The sequence below is a fragment of the Martes martes genome (assembly GCF_963455335.1).
Source record: "Martes martes genome assembly, chromosome: 12".
Classification (NCBI taxonomy): domain Eukaryota; kingdom Metazoa; phylum Chordata; class Mammalia; order Carnivora; family Mustelidae; genus Martes; species Martes martes.
Window position 1 is genome coordinate 82888784 of NC_137900.1, and position 25895 is coordinate 82914678.

Sequence of the window (25895 nt, forward strand, 5' to 3'; positions counted from 1 at the left end):
TATATTCCCAAGAATTTGTTTGGTCAGACCTGGACCATTAATTAAGATATGGGATAAACAGAATTACAATAAAGGCAATGGAAGTGGCATAAAATTTCACACACAGTTAAGTTCTATAAGTATCTACTTCTATATAAAAATTGGATTTGGTGTGTATCTTCTCTTATTCTCTTATTTCATTTTCACAGGCCTTAGCAAAATGCTGAAAAGTCAGGCCTCTGCACAATTATGAAATCCCTCAGGGACACTTTTTCCCATTCTGTCCATGTGCTGAGTGAGGGTAAAATATCTTCTTTCTAAACTGCCACATGAAACCTATTCCCCTGTGGACAGGAATGGAAGGTAATCATTTGGTCTTCTGTATAAGGGGGAGTGACCTGAACCACACATCTATATGGAAAGATCACACCTGAAACAATGGATATGTGAGCAAAAAAGTTCTCAAAACTATAGTCTGGAATTAGGGGAGGTAATTAATATGTGAAACCAAACACCTGGTTCCAAAAGAACTCCTTCCAAAGAAACTTTACTATATCTAGTATTATGTGAATATTACCACCAAAAAAATTTTTTTTAATCAAGTTTACTGCATCGAACATTTTATTATCCATGAAACACTTGAACATTGCACTGGAATGTCTGAGTACCAATTTACTAATCAAGAGGGCCTCCACACAGGTGCAAGGTTAACAAGTAACCCACAGAAGCAGGTGACCCCACATGTAGTAAACTCTCATCGATGAAAGATTAAAAGAACTTCACATTCTCTCCAAAGTGTACTTCCCAGTGTCTGGCACATGCATGTTACAATAGGACAATTTGCTCTTCTATTTTTGAGCACCCAAGTTTATTACAGGGGATTACACATGCAAACAACAGAATTTGGCCCCAAGTACAGTCAAGGGAGAACACTATCAGGCACCAAGTGTGCTGATCTCAGACTGAAAAAGGTTGACTGAAAACACTGCAAGGGTGATCCAAATACAAGGACAAAACTAAGTCAATTACTGAGTGATGTGGAGTTATATGCTATATATGTAGACTTCTCTTTATACAGTAAGGACAATTCTCCAATAAAAACTGGCAACTTCTGCCAAATAATTGTTTGCCTGAAAAAAATATGAAATCCTATTATTCAGAAAATAATGCAAACCATTTTAATTTAATCTAGATACAGGTACTTTATTTACAAATATTTAGATTAATAGCATTTTGTTACATCAAATGAAGAGTACAGCAGTCTGAATAAATCCTGTCACAAAAACAATTAAGACCCACTGTAACTAACTTTGGGAATCAGGGTATTGCACCTAAACAAGCCGCAGTCTTTAGTTTGTGATTGCTACCTTATATCCCAATGGGTGGTTGGTTTGTTTTTTTTTTGTAAATATATATATACACACCAGCAGGTCATGGTCCCTGGGCGAGTCCCTTGTGAAACAACAGGGTAAGCAAAATGGGTCACTGTAAGTCTTTAACAGAACGTACCAATCTACTCCAGGAATCTTGTTTTTTAAAAAGTTAAACAAAGACAAAAATAAAGATGAGTCCACAAATTAACCAAATCCTATTTTCTGCACATTCCAGTTTTGGCTTTTATTTAACATTGACTATACAATACTCCAGTACTACCACATGTTTACAACCCAGAAAGCCGTTTTTTTTTTTATTTTTACTTTAGTGTCTGTAAAGAGGGATTTAAAATGTGTATTTTAAACACAGCAGTTGAACTGAGTGATTTTATAGAATATAGTAAGGTTTACCTATCCTACTTCAAATAGCTTCAATTCTCCATCTGGACCATAAACTGAATCAGAAATCAATCAAAAGAGGTAAAGAACTTGGTAAAACATAAGTCTGTTGTCTAAAGAGATTGTTTCCCTTGCAATACAGTATTCTTTCAGTGGCCAAACCACCTAGTGCAAAGTAATAACTTACTTTGTATCAGCACAAACGCTGAAACACCGTTAGAAACACTTTCCCTTTTACAAAACAACTTATGCCAACATGACATAAAATAGCCCCGCATACTAAGAACACAAGGGGTATCCTAAATTACTTCACTGTAGTGTTAAAAATGCACAATTTAAAATCCCTTAACAGCAGACCTGCGGTTCTGACTGTCCGGTACACAATCTCACCATTCCAAGAAGATAAAGGTATAAAAGCTTAAAATGTGCAATAATAAACCCAGCCTTTTTTCTTTTTCTATACAGTAAGGCAAGAAATGCAGCCTGTAATGCAAAATGTTTACAAAGAGAAAAGCAGGTTAGCACATTGTCGATTGCACAAGAACAGTTAAGAAAATCAGCAGGTAAGCCACAGTGCAAAGATGGAACAGAATCTGCTAGTGTTAATCCTCTCACGCTACAGGAGCTCTTTCCAGCATAATGTCCCCAAACACTGCCAGCACCAGAGGGTGGAGCCAGTATTACTTGTGAACTGCAGTTGTGTATTTCCTTGTGTGAAATGGAAGGGAGTAACATGGTCACATATAGGTCATACTGTACAAACTGGTATTTTATACTGTTCCAATGCCAGTAATCAATTTATTTTCTTCATTAAAATAATATACACAGAATGTATTGTTAGTTCGGTTCCTTCAAATTTTATACATATTTACTTTCTGCTAAAGAGAAAAGGATAAAATGGTGTAAAAAAAAAGATAAAGCTATTAATTAAGCACAAGAGAAAAGATAAATGGATATTTTCCCTGTGCAAGGCTAAGACAGAAGCAAACCTCCACGAGAAAAATGCCACCCACGCAACAGGAAATTCATCCAACGAAAACAAAAGCAGTTATAGAACCCATTCTCTATCAGAAGTCATTTCACAGCAATAAACTTATTGGTTACAACAGACATACTTGAACAGTTAAAGATGGGGAGAAAGGCTTAAGCTATCCTCAAATTAAACCATACAGTAAGACAAAGCCTTGCCCAAAAAAAAGGAAGGATAAAAATCATTTAAGTCCAGCATCAGTGCTCAGTTTAAATCATGTACTGGTGACATACCTATCACGAGGACAATCAAGGGGAAAAAAAAGTCTAGATTTACCATGCAGGAGAGATTTATTACTCTACTTGCCTTTTGATAACCTGATTACATCTAGTTGTTTAGCAGTTTAGTATTGTGTTAAACTGTTTTTACAACAGAGTTGTTTTTTCTTTTTTTCTTTTTTTTTTAATTAAACCCAGTAAGATGTACAGAAGACAATGAGGCAGTAAAAAGTACTGCTTCCAACAGACAGAGGTGAAAGGTCAAATGGGAGCTACGGCAAAAAGGTCACTAGCAGCCACAGCCTTCTCTCTGGGGTTGGGGTTCACTGGTTAGCCGGCCTCCCTGCGGGGCTGAAGGTTTGTGCTGTACACCAGACTCGGCAGCATTCAGATCCAGGCTTCCATCCTGAATGTTCTGATATATTTTCTTGGCAGCCTCAAGGAAAGCATCTTCTACATTCTCTCCCCTAAGAGGCAATTGACAACTTTATTGGAGAATCACAGCTTTCTACAAAAGATAAGGCATTATACACTGACCTTTTGCTAACCTTTAGTCAACTGCCATGATGTCTTGAACTTAGCCACTGTCATCTAGTAAAAGATTACCAAAAGACTGAGCTAAGAGAATAACAGGGGGAAATATTTTCTGTGGAAAGCATATAAACAAGACACTAACAGCTGTTTCTACAAACCCTATTTGGATAACTGGATGTGTTCTAATAATTAAAATGTCATATATTAATATATAAGGGAAAGTGAAGATAGGCCATTTTTGTAATAGCAAGAAGGTATTCCAAACAAGTGAGATTCCAGGATTTGTATGGTCTGATTAGCTAAGCATCAACTATACTTTTTAATTTTGTGATGGTGACATATTTGTGCTGGACCATGGTCTCACTTCAGTTCTCTTAGTACTAACAATATGGATGAAGCTAAACCAAAAGGGGCTAGCTTCTCACCACAGCAAGGAATTTCTAACTTAATAAATGAAGAACTCTGACAAGTCCTGGGGTTCGATAATGGACATGGAATAACGATTAGAAAACATCAATTATGCTTCTGATTATTCTTAGACATTGTTTCCTTAAGCCATGCTTTGTAATCGAAAGTACTAAGTACACAGATTACCCAAGCTTGAGTCCAAGATGCCAAATTCAACCTCCATCGTGAAAGTCAAACACTTTTGGAATGCTAACACAATTTCATTTATTAACCTGGTTTACCAGGGGACATAATCACAGTACAATCTTTTAGGTAAAGTAGCAAAAACTATTATCTTTGAAATGTGAAACAGGAAGCAAAGGGATGCCTGCTTAACTGTCTTCCCACAATAAACATCACACATACACATACTATTATATCTAAGCAAATACATTATACAATTTTCAATATGTATGGTTCTACTTTGAGAAGTTTGAATGTAACTGAATGTAACTGAAAATGATTAATTTTAGTCATACTTACGTTTTTGCACTTGCTTCAAGGAACAATAAGCCTAAAAATTAAAGTTCAGACTATAATTAAGACATTTCAAATGAACTCAAAAGGACATTTTCTCCAATAACATTTGAATTAGGGTTTCCCATCAGCTATCAGTACTCCTACCATAGTATTTTATGGAACAGTATGTCAGGTTTGAGATGAGGGGAGTCTTAACATTTGTCATTAAATACTTGCACAACCCCCAATATGAATGTCAAACAGAAACATGTTTTACTTCTTCATTCTTGAGATTTAAGCAGTTGGCATTAAAAGAAAAGTGTCAAATAGTCTGCAGTATCAAAATGCCACCCCTGCCATGTGTGACCCCCAAAAAGCCAATAAAAGTCTTAAACCCACCATTTTCTTCAGCAAACTGTTTGGCTTCTTCATATGTAACATCTCTTTGTGCCTCCAAATCTGCTTTATTTCCTATGAGAATTATTACCTAATTTGTGACCAAAAGAAAGACATCTTAAAACAAAAGCAACCATTTAAAATCAACCATGAAAATTCTGAAATCCAAAAATTTTGACAGAAAAAAACATATAGGCCTAAAAAGGAAACCAAGCACCAGCAATCATCCAGCACATAGATAGGAGAATCACGAAATCAGTACTATTAGGAGGGAGGTCAGCAATTATCTAGGCCATGGGCTGACAAACTTTCTGTATAGGGCAAAGACTATATATTTCACGTCTGTGGAGCTCAAATGGTCTCTGTGCATATACTTCTTAACTTTTTCTTTTAAATAACCTTTTAAAAATGTAAAATCCATTCTTAGCTTGCAAGCCATTCAAAAACAATACAGCCCATGAGGAACATCTGGTCTAGGCCAAAGGTTATGATTTATCTGAGTAAGATTACTAAAAGGTCAATGCACAAGCTCCAGGAAATCTGTGAATACACTGAAATTAAGCAAAGAATGCTATAAACAAGAACATTTCGCTGGAAGAAAAGGCTCATGGTTCTCATCTGATTTTTGAGAGTCTCTGGGACCCTCAAAAAGTTAAACTACCAGTTCAACTCCTTCAGGCTACTGGTAAGAAAATTATGATCAAGTAAGGCAAAGGGACTTGTCAAAGGTCACTCAGGGAGTCAGTGGTTTAGAAGGACATTAGAACCGAGGGAGAAAACCCAAACTATGACCTTCAAACACTGTCTTTACACTAGCCCTAGAGAAGGACTAAGTTTGTAGCAACTGAAAACAAAGGTCTGTGTTCCATGAGAACAGTGGTGGTGGGAGGAGGGGGTGGGGGGACACACATGCAAACGAGTTCAAATCCAAGGCAAAATATCACACATTCCTACTTTGGAATCATTTATGTAAGTGAAGTTAGGCCAAAGTTAAAGGCAGCTCTACAAAGTTCTAAGAAAAAAGTTTGCAGCCTTAGGGAAATAGAGCTTTTTGATCTTTATGGTGGTTTCTGGGGGCTGCGGGTAGGGCATTATGGATAAAACTGTCTCTGTCTATATATAAGCTTATCTGATACCAACTGGTGATTCCCCCTCGTTTCCCTTCCCAACAGATGTGGTAATCCAGATGCAGATACTTTAGGAATGGATGGTTTCAACCAAAAGTGATTTCTACCATTAACTTTTTCTCATGTGAAACTGCAGCCCCTAACTCTCCTACTCCTTAAAAATGATGTCCAATGAGCTGAAGAACCATTGTAATCTGAATGTAAACCTTGAACAACCTTGAACCTTAACACTTAAGAAGTATAACAAACGTGAACATTCTTCAATCAGTTTAGATGAAGGCCCAATGAGGAGGGAAAGGCATTTTCATATGAAGTCTGCTAGTCCTTTAAAGAATAAGGTAAGAACACATGAAAAAGGGAATCAGTTTTTGTTTTTTTAAATCGAGGCTGGTAAAATCACAATGGCCTAGTCCAGGGCCATTATATGGCAGGTACTCAAAACATTTGTATTGTCTGTCAACTATACTTCAATAATAAATTCCAAAAAATAACACTGAACTGCACACTTTAAATGGGTAAATTATGTTAATTATCTCAATAAAGCAGTTTTTAAACGATAATTTTAAAAATTTTTAGACATTTGCTGAATGGAAACACTGCCTTCTCTCCCAATTCCTTAAGAACTTCCAAGCTGTGCTTCCCGTCAGCCTGAAAGGAGACATAAAAGTGGCATGCTAACTAGACAGAGGTACAAAATACACCACCAATAAAATGGGAAAGTATATAATTTCTACACAGAAACTGAAAGCAATGTTACAGAAATCATAACATTTGAGCTGGACGTTAAGAGATTTTCTTCTGTAGGGGAGCAAATTTTGCCATCCCAAAATATCCTTTTTGGAATGTTTATCTTAAGCTGGCTTATTTTTAAGAAACAGCAGACACAAGTAAAGCTCTGAAAACCCAGAAGTTACCCTTTAAGAGACCTTTACATCTGTAAGAAAAATCTCCATTTGTAAGGGTGTTTCCCTCTCAGTATGAGGAAGAGGGGTGGCTCAAATCTCCAGAAACTTGTAACAACTCTGTCAATTAATTTCTTAGACAAGGCAGAAGAATCTTGAAGGGTAAAGATCTTCCTCCCTAACACTTTCTTTTGAAGATCTGGTAAAATTTGAAGAGGCATAAATGAGGCAGGAAAGACATGGCTAATTTGTCATTATACTCCTCTAAGGGCCTTCTACAATGAGTTTTGTTTGCTTCTTAACATTTTTCTTAAAATAACTACAGAACAGAACTTTTCTATATACCCTTCACTAAGCTTCCTTAATAGTAGCATCTTACAGACTCAAAACCAGAAAACTGACATTGGTGCAATCTACGTCCTTAGTCAGATTTCACCAGTTGTACACTCTCGTGTGTGTGTGTGTGTCCAGTTCTATGCAAATTTACTGCAGATATAGATTTATGTTACCACAATTAGTATACAAAACTGTTCCATCACTAGAAAGGAACTGCTTTGTGCCCTTTACAGTCTATGCACAGCACTCATATCCTTCACCCCCATTTGCTAAAACCTCTGGCAACAACACATCTGTTCTCTTCCACAATTTTGTCTTTTTGAGAATGTTTCATAAATGGAATCATACAGTACATAATTTTTTGAGATTAACTTTTTTCACTCAGTGTAATGCCCCTGAGATCCATCTAAATTGCTGTACGTATCAATAGTTCATTTCTTTGTGTAGCTGAGGAGTATTTTACAGTATGAATGTACCAGACTGTTTAACAATTCACCTCCTAATGACCATCTGGGTTGTTTCCAATTTTTGTAGCTGAGGAGTATCTTACAGTACGAATGTACCAGATTGTTTAACAATTCACCTCCTGATGACCATCTAAGTTGTTTCCAATTTTTGGCTATTGTAAATAAAGCTACTACGAATGTTCATCTGTAGGTCTGTACATATACCTACAGTGGGTTTAAGGTGATAATGGATAAGAAAGTTCCAGGCACAGTCCCTAGCATAAATGGCAAACCACGTTGGGGCACCTGGTTGGCTCGGTCTGTTAAGTGGCTCGATCTGGATTTTGGCTCAGGTCATGATCTTGGGGTCATGGGATAGAGACCCCGGAGTCAGGCTCCACACTCAGCTGGGAGCCTGCTTGAGGATTCTCTCTCCCTCTCCCCCATCCCTGCTCATGCTCTCTCTCTAAAATAAATAAATCTTTAAAAAAAAAAAAAGACAAATCATGTTAACTTTCAGTACAATTTATTGCTGTTCCTGATAAAAGCCAATCTTACCACTGATTACCTACTTATTGAATCAGACCTCTGCTCGATGGTGGAGTACAAAGCTAAGTGAGACACAGGCCTTGCTCTGAAGAAGCTCAGTTAGTCACACCTAAGTATGTTCTCTCGCTTGTTCCTGGAATGCCCCCTTAAGCATTTATTAAAACCTTACTCACCTCTACAGTCCCAATGCAAACCTACCTTTCTCTGTAAAGCTGGTTTCTCCAGATGGCACTGCTTATCCTGGGTACTTCCAGCAATGCACATACCAGCTGCTCTATTTCTACCTCATATTTCACTCTGCTTTTCAGTATAGTTATTTGTAAACACACAGCTATCCCCTTACTAGACCATAACATTTTGTGGGCCAAGGACCACATTTATCTTTGGATACTGTAGAGTCTAGCATGGTGGCTGGCCTTTAAAATCTCAATAAATTGGGGCATCTGGATGGCTCAGTGGGTTTAGCCTCTGCCTTCAGCTCAGGTCATGATCCCAGGGTCTTGGGATTGAGCCCCGCATCGGGCTCTCTGCTCAGCAGGGAGCCTGCTTCCCTATCTCTCTCTCTGCCTAGTTGTCATCTCTGTCAAATAAATAAACTCTTTAAAAAATAAATAAATAAAATCTCAATAAATATCTTCTCAGTCTGGTGAAGAAACTAATCTTTATTTTCATTTAAAAACAAATTTTTTAAATTTTCAATTTGAAAATATAGCACAATAATGGTTACTTAATTTTTTAAAATTTATTAAAGTATAGTTGAGATGTTTTTGTAAAAAGAAAAAAAATTTCAAACTAATTTTTTTAAAGCATGCAGAACTCCTTGTTTTTAACTGAAATTTTACTGAGATAATTGTAGATACACAAGCAGTTGTTAAGAAATAACAGAAATAGCTTATACTTTATCCAGTTTCTTCCAACGGTAACATTTAATGAAACAAATGCAGATCCCTTTTAAACTGATTGTTTCAGATTTCACTGTCTCCACCTGACATGAGAACACCACCCCATTCATAACTTTCATTTTTTTTTTAACCACAAACATGAACAAACACCACGTATAAGATGTAAAACCTGGGGTAATTAGTACTGAAAAAAAATGCTACCTTCTCCTCAATTAATTTAAAAATACTCATTTTTGGTACTCATATACAAAAATCCTACTAGCAAACGACTCTCCTTCTGGGGTTAGCATGGATCTTACATTTTCTGTATAACAAATGTTATTCAACTTACAGTATTTGGATTGGTGAGATTCCTTGCATCTGTCAACCAGCTGCTTAAGTGATTATATGTACTTCTTCTGCAAAAATTAAAGTTTACATTTGTGACTCCCACATACAATTGCCATTTCAATTTTTTAAAAAAGAAATTTCAAATATTTATAATATTCCCTTTCATCAAAACCTGACTGTGGAATGTAAACCCCCACTTTCCAGAAATCTAGCCAAACCTATTATTTTAAATAAATAAATCAGTATCCAACAACTTTGCTAATTACATACAGAAATAAACTGTTTACATTTAAAGGCACATTCATAAACAGACAGTGAGCAAGGAGAAACACAGAAAATTAATGGAAACAATTCTGAACTCAGAATTTCTAATCTGAAGTAAAAACTAGGATTATTTTAAAATCATCCATATTTTCAATCACAAAATGGGAGAAATAATATCAAAATGTCTAGCGAATATGTTCAATGACAAACATATTTGCATTTGTCTGGTATCAGAAACCAAGATGGTCACACTACTATACACTGATATAAAACTCACCTTTCTTTCAAGAGAAAGTTAACTATGACTACACAAAAACCGGCTTTAAAATGGCACTTAATGTATTTGACCGGAAATCCAAGCCCCCAGATAACAAAATGAGTTTATTCTAACTTTGTATTCTTATTTACCAGTAGCTAAATCATTTTGAGATTCAAACTGCCCTATTTCTCCAAGCAAGAGTTTAGAAACTTGTAGGCTCATTTGCACTAGCCAAATAGGCCCAAAGAGGGCAAGCAAATCCAAATAATTTGTAATATTATATATAGTACATGAAATATTAGTATTTATCAGACTTTACCAAAGGGGTCAAATAAAATTTTGAAAGTTAAAAATGTTTGATTTATATACATTCACAAAACATTAATCCATCTTATTCATTTAACAGGTGAGAAAACAGAAGCTCACAAAGATTTAAACGGATTTCAGAGCCAGGCCTTGAACTCTTTCTTTATGCACATAGTATCCTCAACGTGTTTCAAATTTAGTCTTGTGAATATATTCCATGAACTCCAGCTGCCAGTACCCATATAAAGTTGGATTTTCCAAACATTTAATCCTTTCCCAGTAGAGACTAAAAAGAAGTTGTAAGATTTTCTTTTTCCTGTGCTAAATTATGTTACACACAAATCACCACCTAACCGTTAAAAAAAAGGGGGGGTCAAATAAAAGCAACATTTTCCCAATGTTTTAAAATTTTCTAAGTAAAATCTTCTAATGGTCAAATATTTTTAAAAAGCACAAGTCTTATCATTTTATTGTTCCAAATTTGTAGTTACTGGCATACCTTGCTTTAACACAACAGATTTATCCTACTTTGTGCACAAAAACTTACAAAGTACAAATCCCAAAACATTAATACTTATTTTGATAAATTTTAAAATGTCAAAGCTGGCAGCAAGAATGAATTACAAACTGCCATCACTTTGGTAAACAGAAAAATCTACACATCCTTTTTAAGTATCAAGACCATATAAACTGTTATTATTTAGATATGCCCATTACCTCTGCTACTAATTTCTTAGGTAATTGTTATTAACTTAAAATTTACCATAATTTCAAATCTATTTAACTATAGCAGCATGCCAATATTCATTAATTAGTGGCAAGAGTGCTAAAAAAAAAAAAAAAAGTAAAAAATATCCCTAACTTTGCCATGTAAAATGACTTATCAAACAACTGATAGAGTCAAACAAACTGCCATGATAAGCTATGTTGTCAATTTAGGAAGTATCCTGTAACAATTACAGTTAATGACAGGAATAAAAGTATTATTAAAGTAGAACTTACAAGTTTTTAAAATGTGAAGGAAGAATAGAAAAAAAGGAAAAAAATCAGTGTTATGGATACAACATCAGTGTCACTATGAAATATTAATAAAGCACCTGTCTAAAGCCTGCAGTACTTTTTTTTTTTTCAATAAAATCTTACTGGGATATAATGAATTTACCATAAAGCTCATTCTTTTAAAGTATACAATGTAGTGGTTTTCGGTATATATACCAAAGTTGTGCAGTGATCACATTTCTAGAACATTTTTATCAACCCCGAAAGAAACACTGCACCCATTAGCACTCAATCTCTACACCATGGCAAACCACTTTGTCTCTGAATTGGCCTATTCTGGGTATTTCATATAAATGCAATCATACAACATGTGGCTTCCTTCACTTAGCAAAATGTCTTCAAGATTCATCCACTGTATAGCATGTATCAGAGAGTCTTTTCTTTTAATGGTCAAATTATACTTCACTGTATGAATATACCCATTTGTTTATCTATCCCTTAGTTAATGGACATATGGGGTGTTTCCACCAGAAGTACTTTTGAAGATTCAAAGAGACACAACTTTTACCAAAAGTATTTTCACGCTTAAAAGGTTATGTTTAAAATCAAACCATACACATGTATCAAATCATCACCCTGGACCTTAAACTTACACAATCTTGTATGTCAATTGTATTATCAGTAAACATGGGGGGGTGGGGACACAAGCACACTTGCACAAAGCAAAAGAAACTATAACACTTTAGACTGATACACACTTAAAGACACATCACCACATTTGAATTTATCAGCAATGGAGTTTTTAATTATGCAAAGTCTTCAGGAATGCATCCCTTATTAGGATGTCCTGCATAGAAGGCCAGGTCTTTAATAATCTTCCCACAAAACTATTTACAAGTAATCATGTGACCAGTTGCCCGCCTATACAGAAGAGCACTAAGACTATTCTGCTCTGTTTTGCTGTGAGATTAACCAATTCTGGAACTCAATGAAGATCAAGCACTATAATTATCATCAGCCACTGTCTTCATTCTAAGTCCACATTTCCCGAAGTGTGTTAATAAAATAAGCTTAAGAAACACTAAACTAAGTTAAAGAATTTCATTAATGCAGAACTTCTCAGGATGCTAATATGTTAATGGGCACTGTATCATAAGAGAAAGAGAAAACAGTATAAAGCATTTCTCAAAAGGAAATATGCTTGAAAGTCCCTTTGGTCCTACTCACCCATCCCTACCTCACCCAAAAAAGTAAGGCAAGAGGCACACTGCTTTAAGCTGGCACTTTGCATTAATATGAAAGGTGATCCAGTTCATTTTCCAGCTTAGCACAGTTCAATGAAGTGGCACAATTTCCTCTGTTTTCTGAAGCCAAATATTTACGGTCCAGTTTTGTTACTTTTTATCAAGTGCTTTCAGTTTGCAAAAATAGCCAAGCTGAAATAAATTTAATCCTGCTGCATGAAGTACTATAAACCATTTTAATTCAATTTAGAACAAAAAAGAATTTAAGTAAATGAACAAATACCTCAAACACCTTCAGATGCAAGCATAAGAACTTTTTACAATCTACCATGTTGGATTAGCAAAACTACTTAATTCCTTCCCTGACCTTATTTTGAAAAGGTGTCAACTTTAACACCAGAGACTGAATAGAGTTAACTCCTTAAGACTTGTTTGCTTTCTACTGAAGTGAAAAGAACAAAGTTTGGTATAAAATATTATTTCACCTCATATAATTGAACTGATGCTGCTTTTCAGAATAGTATTCTTCTATTAGCTCCACCAGCATCTCCTAAAGCTTTTCTTCAGTCATATTCACTTTCAGAAAAGGAAATCAACATGTTACATCAAGTCTTACACAACAGTGTAGAGAAATAACCGTAAGATCCAAATAAGCTCATTTATAGTCACACAATCACAAACTAAGACTGTCTAAATCAATAAACACACACACACACACACACACACACACACACACACACAACAAACCACACTGCCTAAAGCAGATTTTTTTCAAGTATGAAGTTTGGAAAAGTATTAATCTCTTACCTAGTGATATCATACACCATAAGTGCTCCCGCAGCTCCTCTGTAGTAGCTTCGTGTAACAGCCCTAAACCTCTCCTGTCCTGCTGTATCCCAAATCTGCAGTTTGATTTTTTGGCCACTAACTTCAATTATTCTTGTACCAAATTCAACACCAATTGTGTGAGGACAATCAGCCATAACTGTCAGAGAAAAAAGAAATATAATATTCTAACTTCCAGAAAGCTTCAGATTAAGACCAGCAGGGAGAAGAGCCACTGGATTATTAAATAACATATTAATGCTTGTAGGCTGTATGTGGACGAAGCTAGCACTGAAAAAAATATTAGCAAAAACACAGAAGTCGAATCTGACTGCACTAGAACAGGGGTCAGCACACTTCTGTAAAGGACCAAATAATAAATATTTAAGTTTTGTAGCCAAAACCACAACTACTCAACTCTGCTGCTGAAGCACAAAAGCAGCCAAAGACTCTAAGTAAAATGAACATGGTTGTATTGTAATAAAACTTTATTTACAAAAACAGGAAGTAACTGGGTTTGACCCAAAGGCTATTGTTTACTGACCCCTGGACTAAAAGAATCTGCTAATTAAAAATAAAGATTTTTAGTAAGTTCTTTGTAACATAAACATTATGCTATTTAAAATAGGCTTCTGACAATTACTACATATAACAAAACAATCAATGGCTTTAAAACTTTAGGAGTTGTCAAATTTTTCTCCTGAAAAATATTATCAGTATCTCAAATAAAAACACATTTAATATATACTTACAATTACATATTGGCAAGTTATATAATTCCAATCCAACAGGACAAGTTTATTAGTCATTTCCTTATAATTAGGCCATTGACAACCTAAACCTATTATTCTCTGGTACAAGAATACACAGACTGTTGGAGATGTCATAAAATTTACATTAAGCAAAAAAAATTTTTTAAAAAGGCCATAAAATTAATTTCAACTATATTTAGCCTATCAGTTACATAAAATAACATGGTCTCCTCCCCTAAGACAGAGTTATACTTCAAATATTAATCAACCAGTCTTGATATAAAAAGAATTTCATTTAAATATTTCCAATCTATTATTATTTAGTTAACAAGTGATATATGCAGCAAATTTCTAAGATGGAGAGCCAGGGAAAATATTATCTAAATTTGACATTATAATTTTTAAAAATTTTCTACCACCAAAAAAACCTAAACAAGTAACTCAAATTATATATGGTATATAAATTAACACTCTATACATGCAGGTGTATTTCATTTTATATGCATCTATTTAAAAAAAAATTCCCTCTCTAAAGACAAAAATGTATATATGCAGAAAAGTTATATTCAAATTCATGGAGCATACTGAAAATGACACTTTTTAAAAGGTAGGAAAGTGAGTATAAATTTATTTATTGTTTAACCTTATTTTGAACTTACATTTTTTTTCTGTAAATTGATGAAGTAAGCAAGATTTTCCTACTCCCATATCTCCTGTTTAAAAAGAAAGAAAAGCTTCAATTGGCAATTACATTTCTCAATTTTATACTCATAATTATATGCAATGATTGCTATACCCCCTACTATATCACATCACAAATTTCTGGGACACTTGAAAAGATGAGTTTGAAAAATCCTACATGTCACTTTTCACTGTGATGTACAAACTGGTTACTCCCAACCTTCAGCAGTGACAGAATTAAGTTATAAATTATGTTAGCAAGTAACTATCAGCTGGGAAGTGCTTTTTAACAAAGAAACTGTTGTAAGAGAAGCATTTTTTACTTTGAACTGTTTCCAAGTTTTATATTGTTTTTTCCCCTTAATCCATGCATAAGACATCTGGACGCAACAAACAGGGCAGCATGTAACAAGCAAAAATAGTAAGTTTTGGATGTCTGATTGACTAGATCCCATCTATCTCTTCTTATATTCTTATATTCCCTGTATTTCTTATAGCCTGGGTGGCTCAGTGGGTTAAGCCTCTGCCTCAGGTCATGATCTCAGGGTCCTGGGATCAGCCCCGCAACCGCATTCAGCTCTCTGCTCAGCAGGGAGCCTGCTTCCCTCTCTCTCTCTGCCTGCCTCTCTGCCTACTTGTGATCTCTGTCTGTCAAATAAATTTTAGAAATCTTAAAAAAAAAAATTCCACAAAAGATAAGCATGTGCATTATATGAAATCCATAACAGATGTTATTCTAACTGTACTACACAGGCATTTAACCCTTCGTGAAGGAAGTATTGTGCCCACCATTACATCAAACTGTTCTAATATGAAGAATTAACTGAAAGGTATGTGTACTTTCAACCGAACTCTTACAACTACACCTGGGTAAATGATCCTATCTTTTAATTTGAGCAACATCTTGAAACTTAGCAGAAAAACCACCAGTATTATATTTTATGTATATTACACAACTACTCTGACTCAATGTTCTCTATCAATTTTTGGAATCCAGGTGGCTCCAAGGGCTTTCGTGATATTTTTGAAAAGTTATCAGTGCTCCTAGAAAATTAGTACCATTTTCAGGATTAACAAGCTTTCAGGTAGCCCTCTAGAACAATCAATATCACTTCAAAAGGTACCCACCACTGTACTACAGAAGTATCCAGGGCCACAATACAAAAAGTACATCGTTACCACAAAAATAAAGGAGCTTTAATTTTGCAGTTAAAACAAAAAACAAAAAACAAAAACACTCACTTTTCTGGAATGGTGTGTTAAGTATTAGTATATAAATATTTTGTATGTTAACTTTCTTTGTAGAGCAAGAACATAAATTAAATAAACTTACCAATAATAATATATTTAAAGATGTAAGAGTAGTTGTATGGTGCAGTTGCCATGGTGGCACTAAAAACAAAGAAAACTGTGTTACTTCAGAAGGATATACACAAGCTCTCCAGTTGGTCACTGCTAGTTTTTAAAGATATATAAAATAGAGCATACTGGTTATAAACAAAATGTTGATTACAATAAGCCAGAGTAAAATTGCATTTTCCAAACTGACCGAATGCACAAATTCTCTTGGATGAACATTAACATTCTCGTGTGTTATCCACAGAAATATCAAGAAACCATTATATCAGAACAATTCCATTATTTCTCTTTAGGGAATATCCAGTAAGAAAAGTTACTATGGAAAATTTCAAACAATGAAATCTTTATAAATTTGAATTAAACATCATTATAAAGTCTCCCTCCTTTGAAGTCCCCACTCCTGTCAACTGATCCAGTAAATTACTGATGGCGAACTCGTTCAGAACTCTTTGATTTTACAACAGAATGTTATAAAAAGTAACCACTAACTTATAAACACATAAAACTCTTAAAAGTTATAAAAAGTATTTTTACTCCACTTTAAATCATGGTTAGCACAGCATCCAAAAAAAGACCAGTCCAACTATTTCAAAACCAAATTACTGTCAGAATTAGATAAAACCACATGAAACTGTTGTTCTTATTGACTTTTTAAAAAGTCAATTATTTGCAATTTCAATAGGTTCAACCTAATACAGGATCTGAAGATTAACAATATATCAAATGCCTACTATATACTATTCTAAAAGCTGAAATAATGGCAGAAAATACTACTTATGGTTGTCAAATCTGCAAGTTTATACATTAGAAGATATTTAGAAAGATCCCAGCCAATTCTTTGCCCTCGGGTATACTTAACCTAAATAATTCTTATTTCTCTCTACTTTTAACAACTTAAAAAAAAAAAAACAACTCTCCAATTTATTCAAATGAATGCCGTGAATGTGTCAGACACTGTGCTAGGTGCTGAAGAAACAAGAGGTAAAATGTAATAATGGTAGTAACTTCAAGTAACATTTATTCTAATCAAACCAGTTTTCAGTTTAAGGAAAGATAAAAATTATGCACGTGCACACACCCACACACAAAGGTTTGACCCCATTTTTTAAAAAATTGGTTTCCAATTTTTAAAATATGATTTTTACTGTTATGGGCAATTGTCACACTATACAAGCCAGATATGATAACGATGGCGGAAATTTGTTTACTAAAATTAACAAAATTACTATATAATAAAATTTAACCTATAGAAAAAGTATATATTTAAAATAAGTGAATTATTGTTATCAGGGAAAAGAAAGTTGTTCACACAATATAGTCTTCTCACTTAACTGTAAGGATTACATTTAACCGAAGTGGATGCCCTGCTACCCATTTCAGCTTGAAGTGTTGTAGCACTTTGATAATCAGTCTTCAACATCACTGAAAACTCCCTTAACCAGTTCCTTCAGGAAGGGAGTTTTTCTAGTTAACTGATTCTGAACATCGTAATAACTTGTTTCCCTTTTTGCAGACACTGGGGACTCAAAACTTATTAAGAATAAACTTGGTCCTGAGGCTAAAAGTGGTGTAGATTATTCACCAAATCTCTAAACCAGATCCTAAACACAAGGAAAAGAATAATCTTTCACAATAAAAATATTTAAAAGTTATTAAATTCTTCACCTGCATTCTTCCAGAACCCTGTAATTAACTTTTAGCTCCTTTTTTAAGCTCCTCTTTTCCCATTCAAACTTGGAGAAAAGTAATCGTTTGGTCACCTTGAAATTACTGTTGCTTTCATGCTCTTCCCCTTCTGACTTTCCCATTCCTTTCTCTCTTCTTACTCAAAAGTTGTAGCTATATACACTTTGCTTCTTTCCATTTTATTATGTTAAAACTAAAACCACGGGGCACCTGCGTGGCTTAGTTGGTTAAATGTCTGCTTTGGCTCAGGTCCTGATCCCAGGGTCCTAGGATGGAAACCCACATCAGGCTCTCTGCTCAGTAGGGAGCCTGCTTCTCCCTCTCCCTTTGCGCCTCCCCCTTACTTGTGCTCACTCTATCTTGCTCTTTCTCTCTAAAATAAAATCTTTAAAAATAATAATAAAAAAAATAAAACCAAGGCCTCTAACAACCCTAATTTCTCACTGAAACGCTCTAAAGGCTAATCATGAAATTAAAAGCCAATTCCAGTTGTAATAATTTGTGTACTTGCTAATTATCACACAGCATTCATTAAATATCTACAAGATGACTAATTTTAAAACATTTTTTTAAATTACCAAGCATTAATTAGCATAAACTATTCCCAAATAAAAGAGAATGATCACTTCCTCAGAATAAATACAGTGTCCTGTCTTCACCTCACCACACAATTTTCTGGTTCAAGTTTCTTAAAAATGAACCCTAAAAGCAAAGTTAAAAAAGAAAGCTACTGGGAAGCCTAGGTGGCTCAATTGGTTAAGCATCTGCCTTCCGCTCAGGTCATGATCCCAGAGTCTGTGGGATCTAGCCCTGAGACCCAGGTCTGTCTCCTTGCTCAGCAGGGAATCCGCTTCTCCCTCTCCCCTCCCCCCTTCTCGTGCGTGTGCCTGCGCATTCTCTAATAAATACAATCTTTAAATTTAAAAAAAAAAAAAAAAAAAAGGAAAGCTACTCAAACCTAATTTCAGTAGACAATGAGGGCAGAAGTGTCCAGCACTGTAGCCACTAACACAACAGGTCCTCCCTCTCTTATTATAAGCTTAGATACAAGCTAGGTTTAAATATACTCCCAGACTTTACTGGTTACATTCACTCAAAATTATGTATTTGCAGTAAAACTATATTCAAGTGGCCCATTTTATTTTTTTTAAAGATTTTTTTTTTAAGATTTTTTTTTTTAATTTGACAGAGATCACAAGTAGGCAGAGAGGCAGGCAGAGAGAGGAGGGAAGCAGGCTCCCTGCTGAGCAGAGAGCCCAATTCGGGGCTTGATCCCAGGACCCTGGGATCATGACCTGAGCCGAAGGCAGAGGTTTTAACTCACTGAGCCACCCAGACGCCCCTTAAAGATTCTTTTTAAATCTTTTTAAAGATTTAAAGATTCTATTTATTTATTTGAGAGCGAGAGATAGCACGAGAGGGGGTAGAGTTAGAGGGAGAAGCAGACTCGAGCAGGGAGCCTGATGCGGAACTCGATCCGGGGATTCCAGGATCATGACCTGAGCCGAAGGCAGTCGCTTAACCAACTGAGCCACACAGGCGCCCCTCAAGTTGCCCCTTTTAAATATTAACTAGGCTTAATATTGTTCTAAAAAAGAATTTCTCAACATCATTTCTTGAACATGAATGAAACACACCACTGTTGAAGCGAGGAATGTACTTTTTAACTAGCTTTGGAAGGGGAAAAAAGTTTGCCTGCTATTACTTAAGGATGCTTTTGCTTTACTCAAAAGTCAAAAAAGGGGGAACAGGGGCAAAAACTGTTGGTATAGTTCAAACACTCTGAAAACATGAGTCCATTCTAACACTACCATCTCCACTAATTAAAAAACCTTAATAATATTCTGTAACTTGTGCACAACTGCTGGTGTGATTAAAATGTGTTCTCCATGTGTTACAAAAGCATGAGAATAAAATTCATAGGCAGCTAAGATTCAATGCCTCTGATTTCCTTATGAGTACCACTTTCAGACAGTAAGCTTGGTTAAATACAAGATGAACAACCTGTAAACTAGCAACAAACGATTGTTACAGTTACCATTTATTGGGCACTTAATATACTCCAGGCAATGTACTAATAAACACCTCACATGCAATTTCAATTAATTCTTACTACTACAGCCTTATAAAACAGTGAATATAATCCTCATTTTACAGATGAAGACTCAACAGGTAAGTAACCACACCCAGGTCACACAGCTAAGTGGTCAAGTCTATAATGGACCTAAGACTGTTTTAACTACAGAGAATCCCTTTTATCCACTATACCATCCAGCCTCCCCCATAATTATGAGATGCACCATGAAATCCTTTAATGGTACTTAGGGACACAAACCTTTCTCAGTTCACTCACCTTGTTCTAATTTAATACTCTAAGTAGTATTAAAAAAATATATTCAGATGATATATTGTAATCAGGATTTACAGATATGGATAAATAATTACACTAATTCAAATTATATCTACTTACAAAAAAGTTTTTGAAGGTAACACTTGTTGAGAGTAAACCATGTGCTGATCAGCACTACTTTCCCCTACTTACAATTCTTACTTAATTCCCACAACTCTGCAGAGTTATTATCGTTAAGTCCATGTAAAAAACTGAAGAAACAGGAGCACCTGGGTGGTTCAGTCCGTTAAGCATCTGCCTTCAGCTCAGGTCATGATCCTAGGGTCCTGGGATCAAACCCCACACTGGGCTCCCTGCTCAGTGGGGAGCCTGCTTCTCCCTCTGCTCGGTTCTCCCACTCATTCTCTCTTGAATGAATGAATGGATAAATAAATAAATAAATCTTTTAAAAAGCCAAAAAAACTGAAGAAATTGAGGTTTGGAGAAATTAACTAATTTGGCCTGTGTTACAAAATAGTAAATGGCAGAGCTGGAACTTGAACCCAGGTCCAATTCCAAAGAACATGATTTTCTCTATCTAAGGTAGCTTATTAAAGGCATATATATGTAGAATGACAGACACACACATGTGGACTGATAGGACCAAAAAATCAAAATCGAAGGAAAATGGAGAATAATTACACTAAATATTTAGGATTATAGTTTTACATGTGCATGTGTAAAACTTAGCTCTAAATTTCCTGGCTGTCAAGAGAAAATGATTACTAAATGCACACTGAACACTGATGATTGTTGTGTGGCCCCTTTAAATATTAACTATGCCTAATATTGCCTTAACAAAGGATTTTTTGAGATTAACATTAACTCTTGAGCACAAGAAACACACCACCATTGAGGTTAGGAATAAATTTAAAAATGGGGTGTGCTACTACATAAAACTCTGCAGTGTGTTTTACACTTAACAAAATGATGGACCTATTTGCAGACCCATACACAGAGCTCTACATGGTTACTAAATGCACATTAAATACTAATCACTGTTGCCCCAAAAATAAAATTGCATGGTCTCCACACAGTTAAACAGATACAGACATATAAATGACTGGATTTGAAATGTGCAGAGGTGAAGGCTAAGGAACTTTCATACAATCTGCTTATGAATTGCCACATTTTTAGGAGGTAAACAATGCATTTTAAAATCTTAAAGACAATCCAAATCACCCTCTGACCAGGAAGTAGCCCACAGATACAAAATCTTCAATCCATAACGTTATAGGTCCAAGTGGATCTAATACAGCATTTTTACAAACAAAACAAAACAAAACCAAAAACCCACCAAAAAACCAAAAAACAAAAACTGGAAAACAATCAATCTGCACTCTAACAGGGAAATGACTGAAGAAATTGAGGTTTCAATACTAATAACTGAAATGATGATCAGCACTATGTTTCCCTACATACAATTCTTACTTAATTCTCACAACTCTGCAGAGTTATTATCACTAAGTCCATGTAAAAACTGAAGAAACAGGGGCACCTGGGTGGTTATTATTAGTATGATGAAATAATATGCATTTAGTTCAAAACCATTTAGATATAGATGTATTAACCTAAAAATATATCCATGATTTTAAGTGGAAAAAAAAGCTTCTCTCATTTTTAAATACACACACACACTTATACATGGTCTCTCTTTCAATCTTGTATACAGATAATATGGAAGGAGACACACCAAACTGTGAAAAATGAATACATGGACTGTGAGCAGAAAAAGGATAGGAAGAAATTATTAACTTTCTTTATATAACACTGCACTAACAGTATAAGCATATACTATATTCACTGCTAATTTTCTAAAGTAGTCAAAATAGAGAAAATAACTTAAATATTTTTAAAGCATTTTTATATATAATTCTAATACAAAACAAATTTAAGAAAAACAAAAACAAGCAGTGCCTGGGGGACTCAGTCAGTTAAGCAGTCCACTCTGGATTTTGGCTCAGGTCATCTCAGGGTCTTGGGATGGAGCCCTGAGTGGGGCTCCACACTCAACAAGGAATCTGCTTAAGAATTCTCTCCCTCTGGCCCTTCCCCATCTCGCGTTTGTGCACGCTCTCTACAATAAATAAATCTTAAAGAAAAAAAGAATAAAAAATAATCCAAAAACTCCCATTCATAATACTTTCAACATTACTTCCACATTTACAATAACAGGGAACATCATATGAAGTTAATCATATGATCAGCCTCAAAAAAAAAAAAAAACCCAAAAAACAAAAAAACAAAAAAGAAACCACTCCACTAATTGACAGTATTTTTTCCTTTTCTTTTAGAGCTTGGCTTTTTACTGTGTTAACTTATGCACTATGTCTGACTAATCCTTTCACAACTGTTTTACAGCTATTTTATTCTTCTCCTTAGGACATATGACATTTCCATGTAATTTTTACATAATTTATTCAAAAGACAAAAACAACCCACAAAATATTCCAGGTGATTTAAAATCTGATCTTCGTTGTTAAAATTAGTAAGCTTGGTTTTTGTTTTGTTAAATGTAAGACATTTTGTTATAAACACCAGAATCAAGATAGACTGCTCTTGTGATTCCAATACAAAAATATTTGTTGAGCATTTACTAAGCACAAACTCTTCGGTTAGGCTTTGACAATATAGTAATGATCAAATAATAATAATAAAAAAACACATTATTCCTGTCTTCATGAAATTTAAGAACAGTAAGTTTGATTTGCTTACAAGCTCTCTAACGTGGATTGCTACTTGATTTGTCAGTCAAGTGGACACAAAACTTTAGTTATTCTAATAATCTAATCTAAATAAATGGTCAATTTCCTCAACAGTAATGCAACCTCTGAAAATAACCCATCCATTTCTGACACCCACTTTAAAAAACTCACTTTTGACAAGACATTCAATGTCACACTTTTACATAAATTAATATAAGAAAAAGAACTGGATTCCTTACTATGTTAAGAAAAACACAAAATTTCCCTGTTATGATGGTTATGCTATGAAAAAGCAGTACTCCAATACTTCACCTCTGTTCACAGAATGAAAGTACTTAAAGGAAAAAAACAAAACACCAGAACCCTGTACTTACTCCTAGAGTTGAAAGGTGCGTAATATCAAAAATTTTCCTGATGAAGTATCATGTCTGAAATTTGCTTTAAAATAATTTGGTGGAAAGGGTTAAGGTGTGTATCGATGAACAAGACTGATCACTGTTGATACTGACTGATGAGTATATGAAGGCTCATTATACCACTCTATTTTGTATATGCTTAAAACTATCTAGAACATAACATGTTTTAAAAGTACCCTATCTTTGATACCTCTATTTGTACCCTGCTGTCTCCAACCATGCCTGTTATTTTTAACAACACAAAACTGTTTCAAACTTTAAAAGAAACAAACATCTCTCAGTAGTCCTATTTTAACATATTTGCCTTAACCAAAAGTTTACTCCAACAGTACAAAATCTTAATGAGATTATGCAAAGATATTTAATACTGATAAAGATTAGCTTTAAGAACACTCCAAACTCTGTTGCACAGTTGAAGTATGCCACAATAAAGTTTAACATGAAATATAAAAAGCAAAAACTTTTTAAAATGTAGCTTTAATTTCAAGGAATTTTTTGGGTTATTAGACTCTAAAAGGGTCTTCCATCTTTACAACTAACATTTATTGAGTGCCCAATATATGCCACCTACTTTATAAACAATCTCTAATAGTAAAAACTCATTTTACAGGTAAGAAAAGAGACTTGAGATATCCGCAGTCATACACTACCAAGGGAAAAAAGATTAAGGCCCAGGTCTAACTGTCCAACTCTCTGAAGCCATGCTCCTCTCTTTATTCAACAAAAATTAAACATCCACTACATGCCTGGCACTGTTACAGACAATGGGGTACTTAACTAAATGCCAAGCAACGTGCTAAGGGTTTTTTAATCCCATTTAATCCTCAAAACAATTCTAAAATGTAGGTACAATTATTCCCTGTATAGATAAGGACACCAACTCGGAGAGGGTAAGTAACTTGCTTTAAGGTCATTCAACTATAAAGTGGCAGTACTGGAGTAGGAACCCTCCAAAACTCTTAACCACACATGACTTAAGGCATGAACAAATAAAATGACCCAAGCAGAACTCTGAAGACAAATTTAGGAAAGTGCTGGGGGAAGAGGGAAAGGGAGCTAGATTTCTGCAGGGTCAAGTCTGTGTTCAATTACCACATATAAGACAAGACAATCCTGACAGTAAACTTTGCAAGGGTTCAAGTGGGCTCTAACACTTTTGTGGGACCACCAGAAAAGCACCTGCCTTCTGGGAACCCCAGTTTCTTCTTCCAATAGGAAATTAGAATCTTGCCATCTCTCCTCTGGGGCTGTGAGAATGAGGACTGGCAGTGGAGCAGCTGACGCTACAGACTTTGAGTTACAAAGGAGTCGTCAGTTGTCATCCCATGGAAACACAGGGAAGGAGGAATTAAGTTGTAAGTACAGTTTAAGTGGTCACGCCTGTGACACTAGCCTAACTTGAGCGCAGCAGAGAAACACCAGGCAAGTGTGGGAGAGGCCAGCGTGTCCGTACCATCATCAGCCAGTCACATCGCAACTTCAAGCCTCAGTTTCCTCACTTGTAAAGTGCAGGTGACTTTACTTATCACCAAGGGCTAGGCTTAGCAGGAAGCACCGCAGTGAGGACAGCCAAATCTGCGCCTGGCTCAGGGCAAGGTGCAAACCATCAAAACAAACGCCTGTTTTGCCTTCTTTCCTTAAATTCTAGAAATGCCAAAAAACTTTCCGTCTTCTTCACTGCTTCTCCATGCTACCTAAGCTCGACGTCTTATAGGATGTCACAGGCCTCACAGAGCCTCACCCAAAGCAGAACCTCGCCAGCACGGACCCTTTCGCCAGCCCAAGTCCACAATCTACCCACAGCGACAAGGACACCAGAGCTCCTCCAAGATGCCGGCGAGGCAGCGAGGGGCTGCCTTTTGTACTCCGGGCAGACGCGGCCTACGGGACGGGGAGTGCCACGTCTGGGCTCGTGGGCTGCGAGGCGCCGCGCCTCGCGTGGATAAATACCGCGGGGGTGGTCTGCAGCCGCCAGAACGGCAGTGAGGAGAGGGGTCTGCAGGACGTGTCTGTCCGCCCAGACAGGCCGAGGAGGCGGGGAAGGCGAGGCCGAACACACCCTTCCCCGCACGCCCCGTAGCTCTCCGCTGGGCGAACGCAGCGCGGGGACACCCCCGCCCCCGCATGGGACTCCCGTCAGGCCGGGCGCCTTGGCGCCCACCGCCGACCCGCGGCTCGCCGCGGCCTGGCAGGGCCTGCCCTGCGGCGCCACCCGCCCGCCGCCCAGCTCGCCGTCGTCCGCACGCCGGGCCCCGGAGAGCCGGACGAGGAGGTCTCGGCCGGACGGACACTGCGGAGGGCCCGCCTTACCTGGGGGGTTGCTGGTGGCTGGGCAGCTTTCCGGGCGGGAGGGGGGCGTCAGGACGAGGAAGAGGAGTGCGGGCGCAGCGGGAGAAGGGCGGGGGCGGTCGGCCGAAGCCCCGGCAGGTAGCGGGCTGGCCGAGGAGGTGCAGACGCACTGGCGGTAGTAGCGGTGGCAGCGGCGACTGCTCCTGCGGCTCCCTCAGGATCTTCCTCGGGCAGGTCCAAGATGGCGGCGCTCCCTGCACAGGGTTTCCTGTCACCCTCGCAATGGGCCGGACC

The 25895-nt window shown here is 36.5% G+C and overlaps 1 protein-coding gene across 1 annotated transcript; it reads right to left on the minus strand.

Annotated features, from left to right (window-relative positions):
- Window positions 1-1159: 1159 nt before the first annotated feature.
- Window positions 1160-25895, minus strand: RAB14 (RAB14, member RAS oncogene family). Its single transcript, XM_080819772.1, has 8 exons — window positions 25623-25895; window positions 16091-16149; window positions 14736-14789; window positions 13307-13484; window positions 9429-9495; window positions 4839-4926; window positions 4464-4494; window positions 1160-3466 (listed from the first exon to the last, which is right to left on the minus strand). The coding sequence occupies exons 2-8, from the start codon at window positions 16140-16142 to the stop codon at window positions 3289-3291; spliced, it is 648 nt and encodes a 215-aa protein (XP_080675898.1). The 5' UTR covers window positions 16143-16149; window positions 25623-25895; the 3' UTR covers window positions 1160-3288.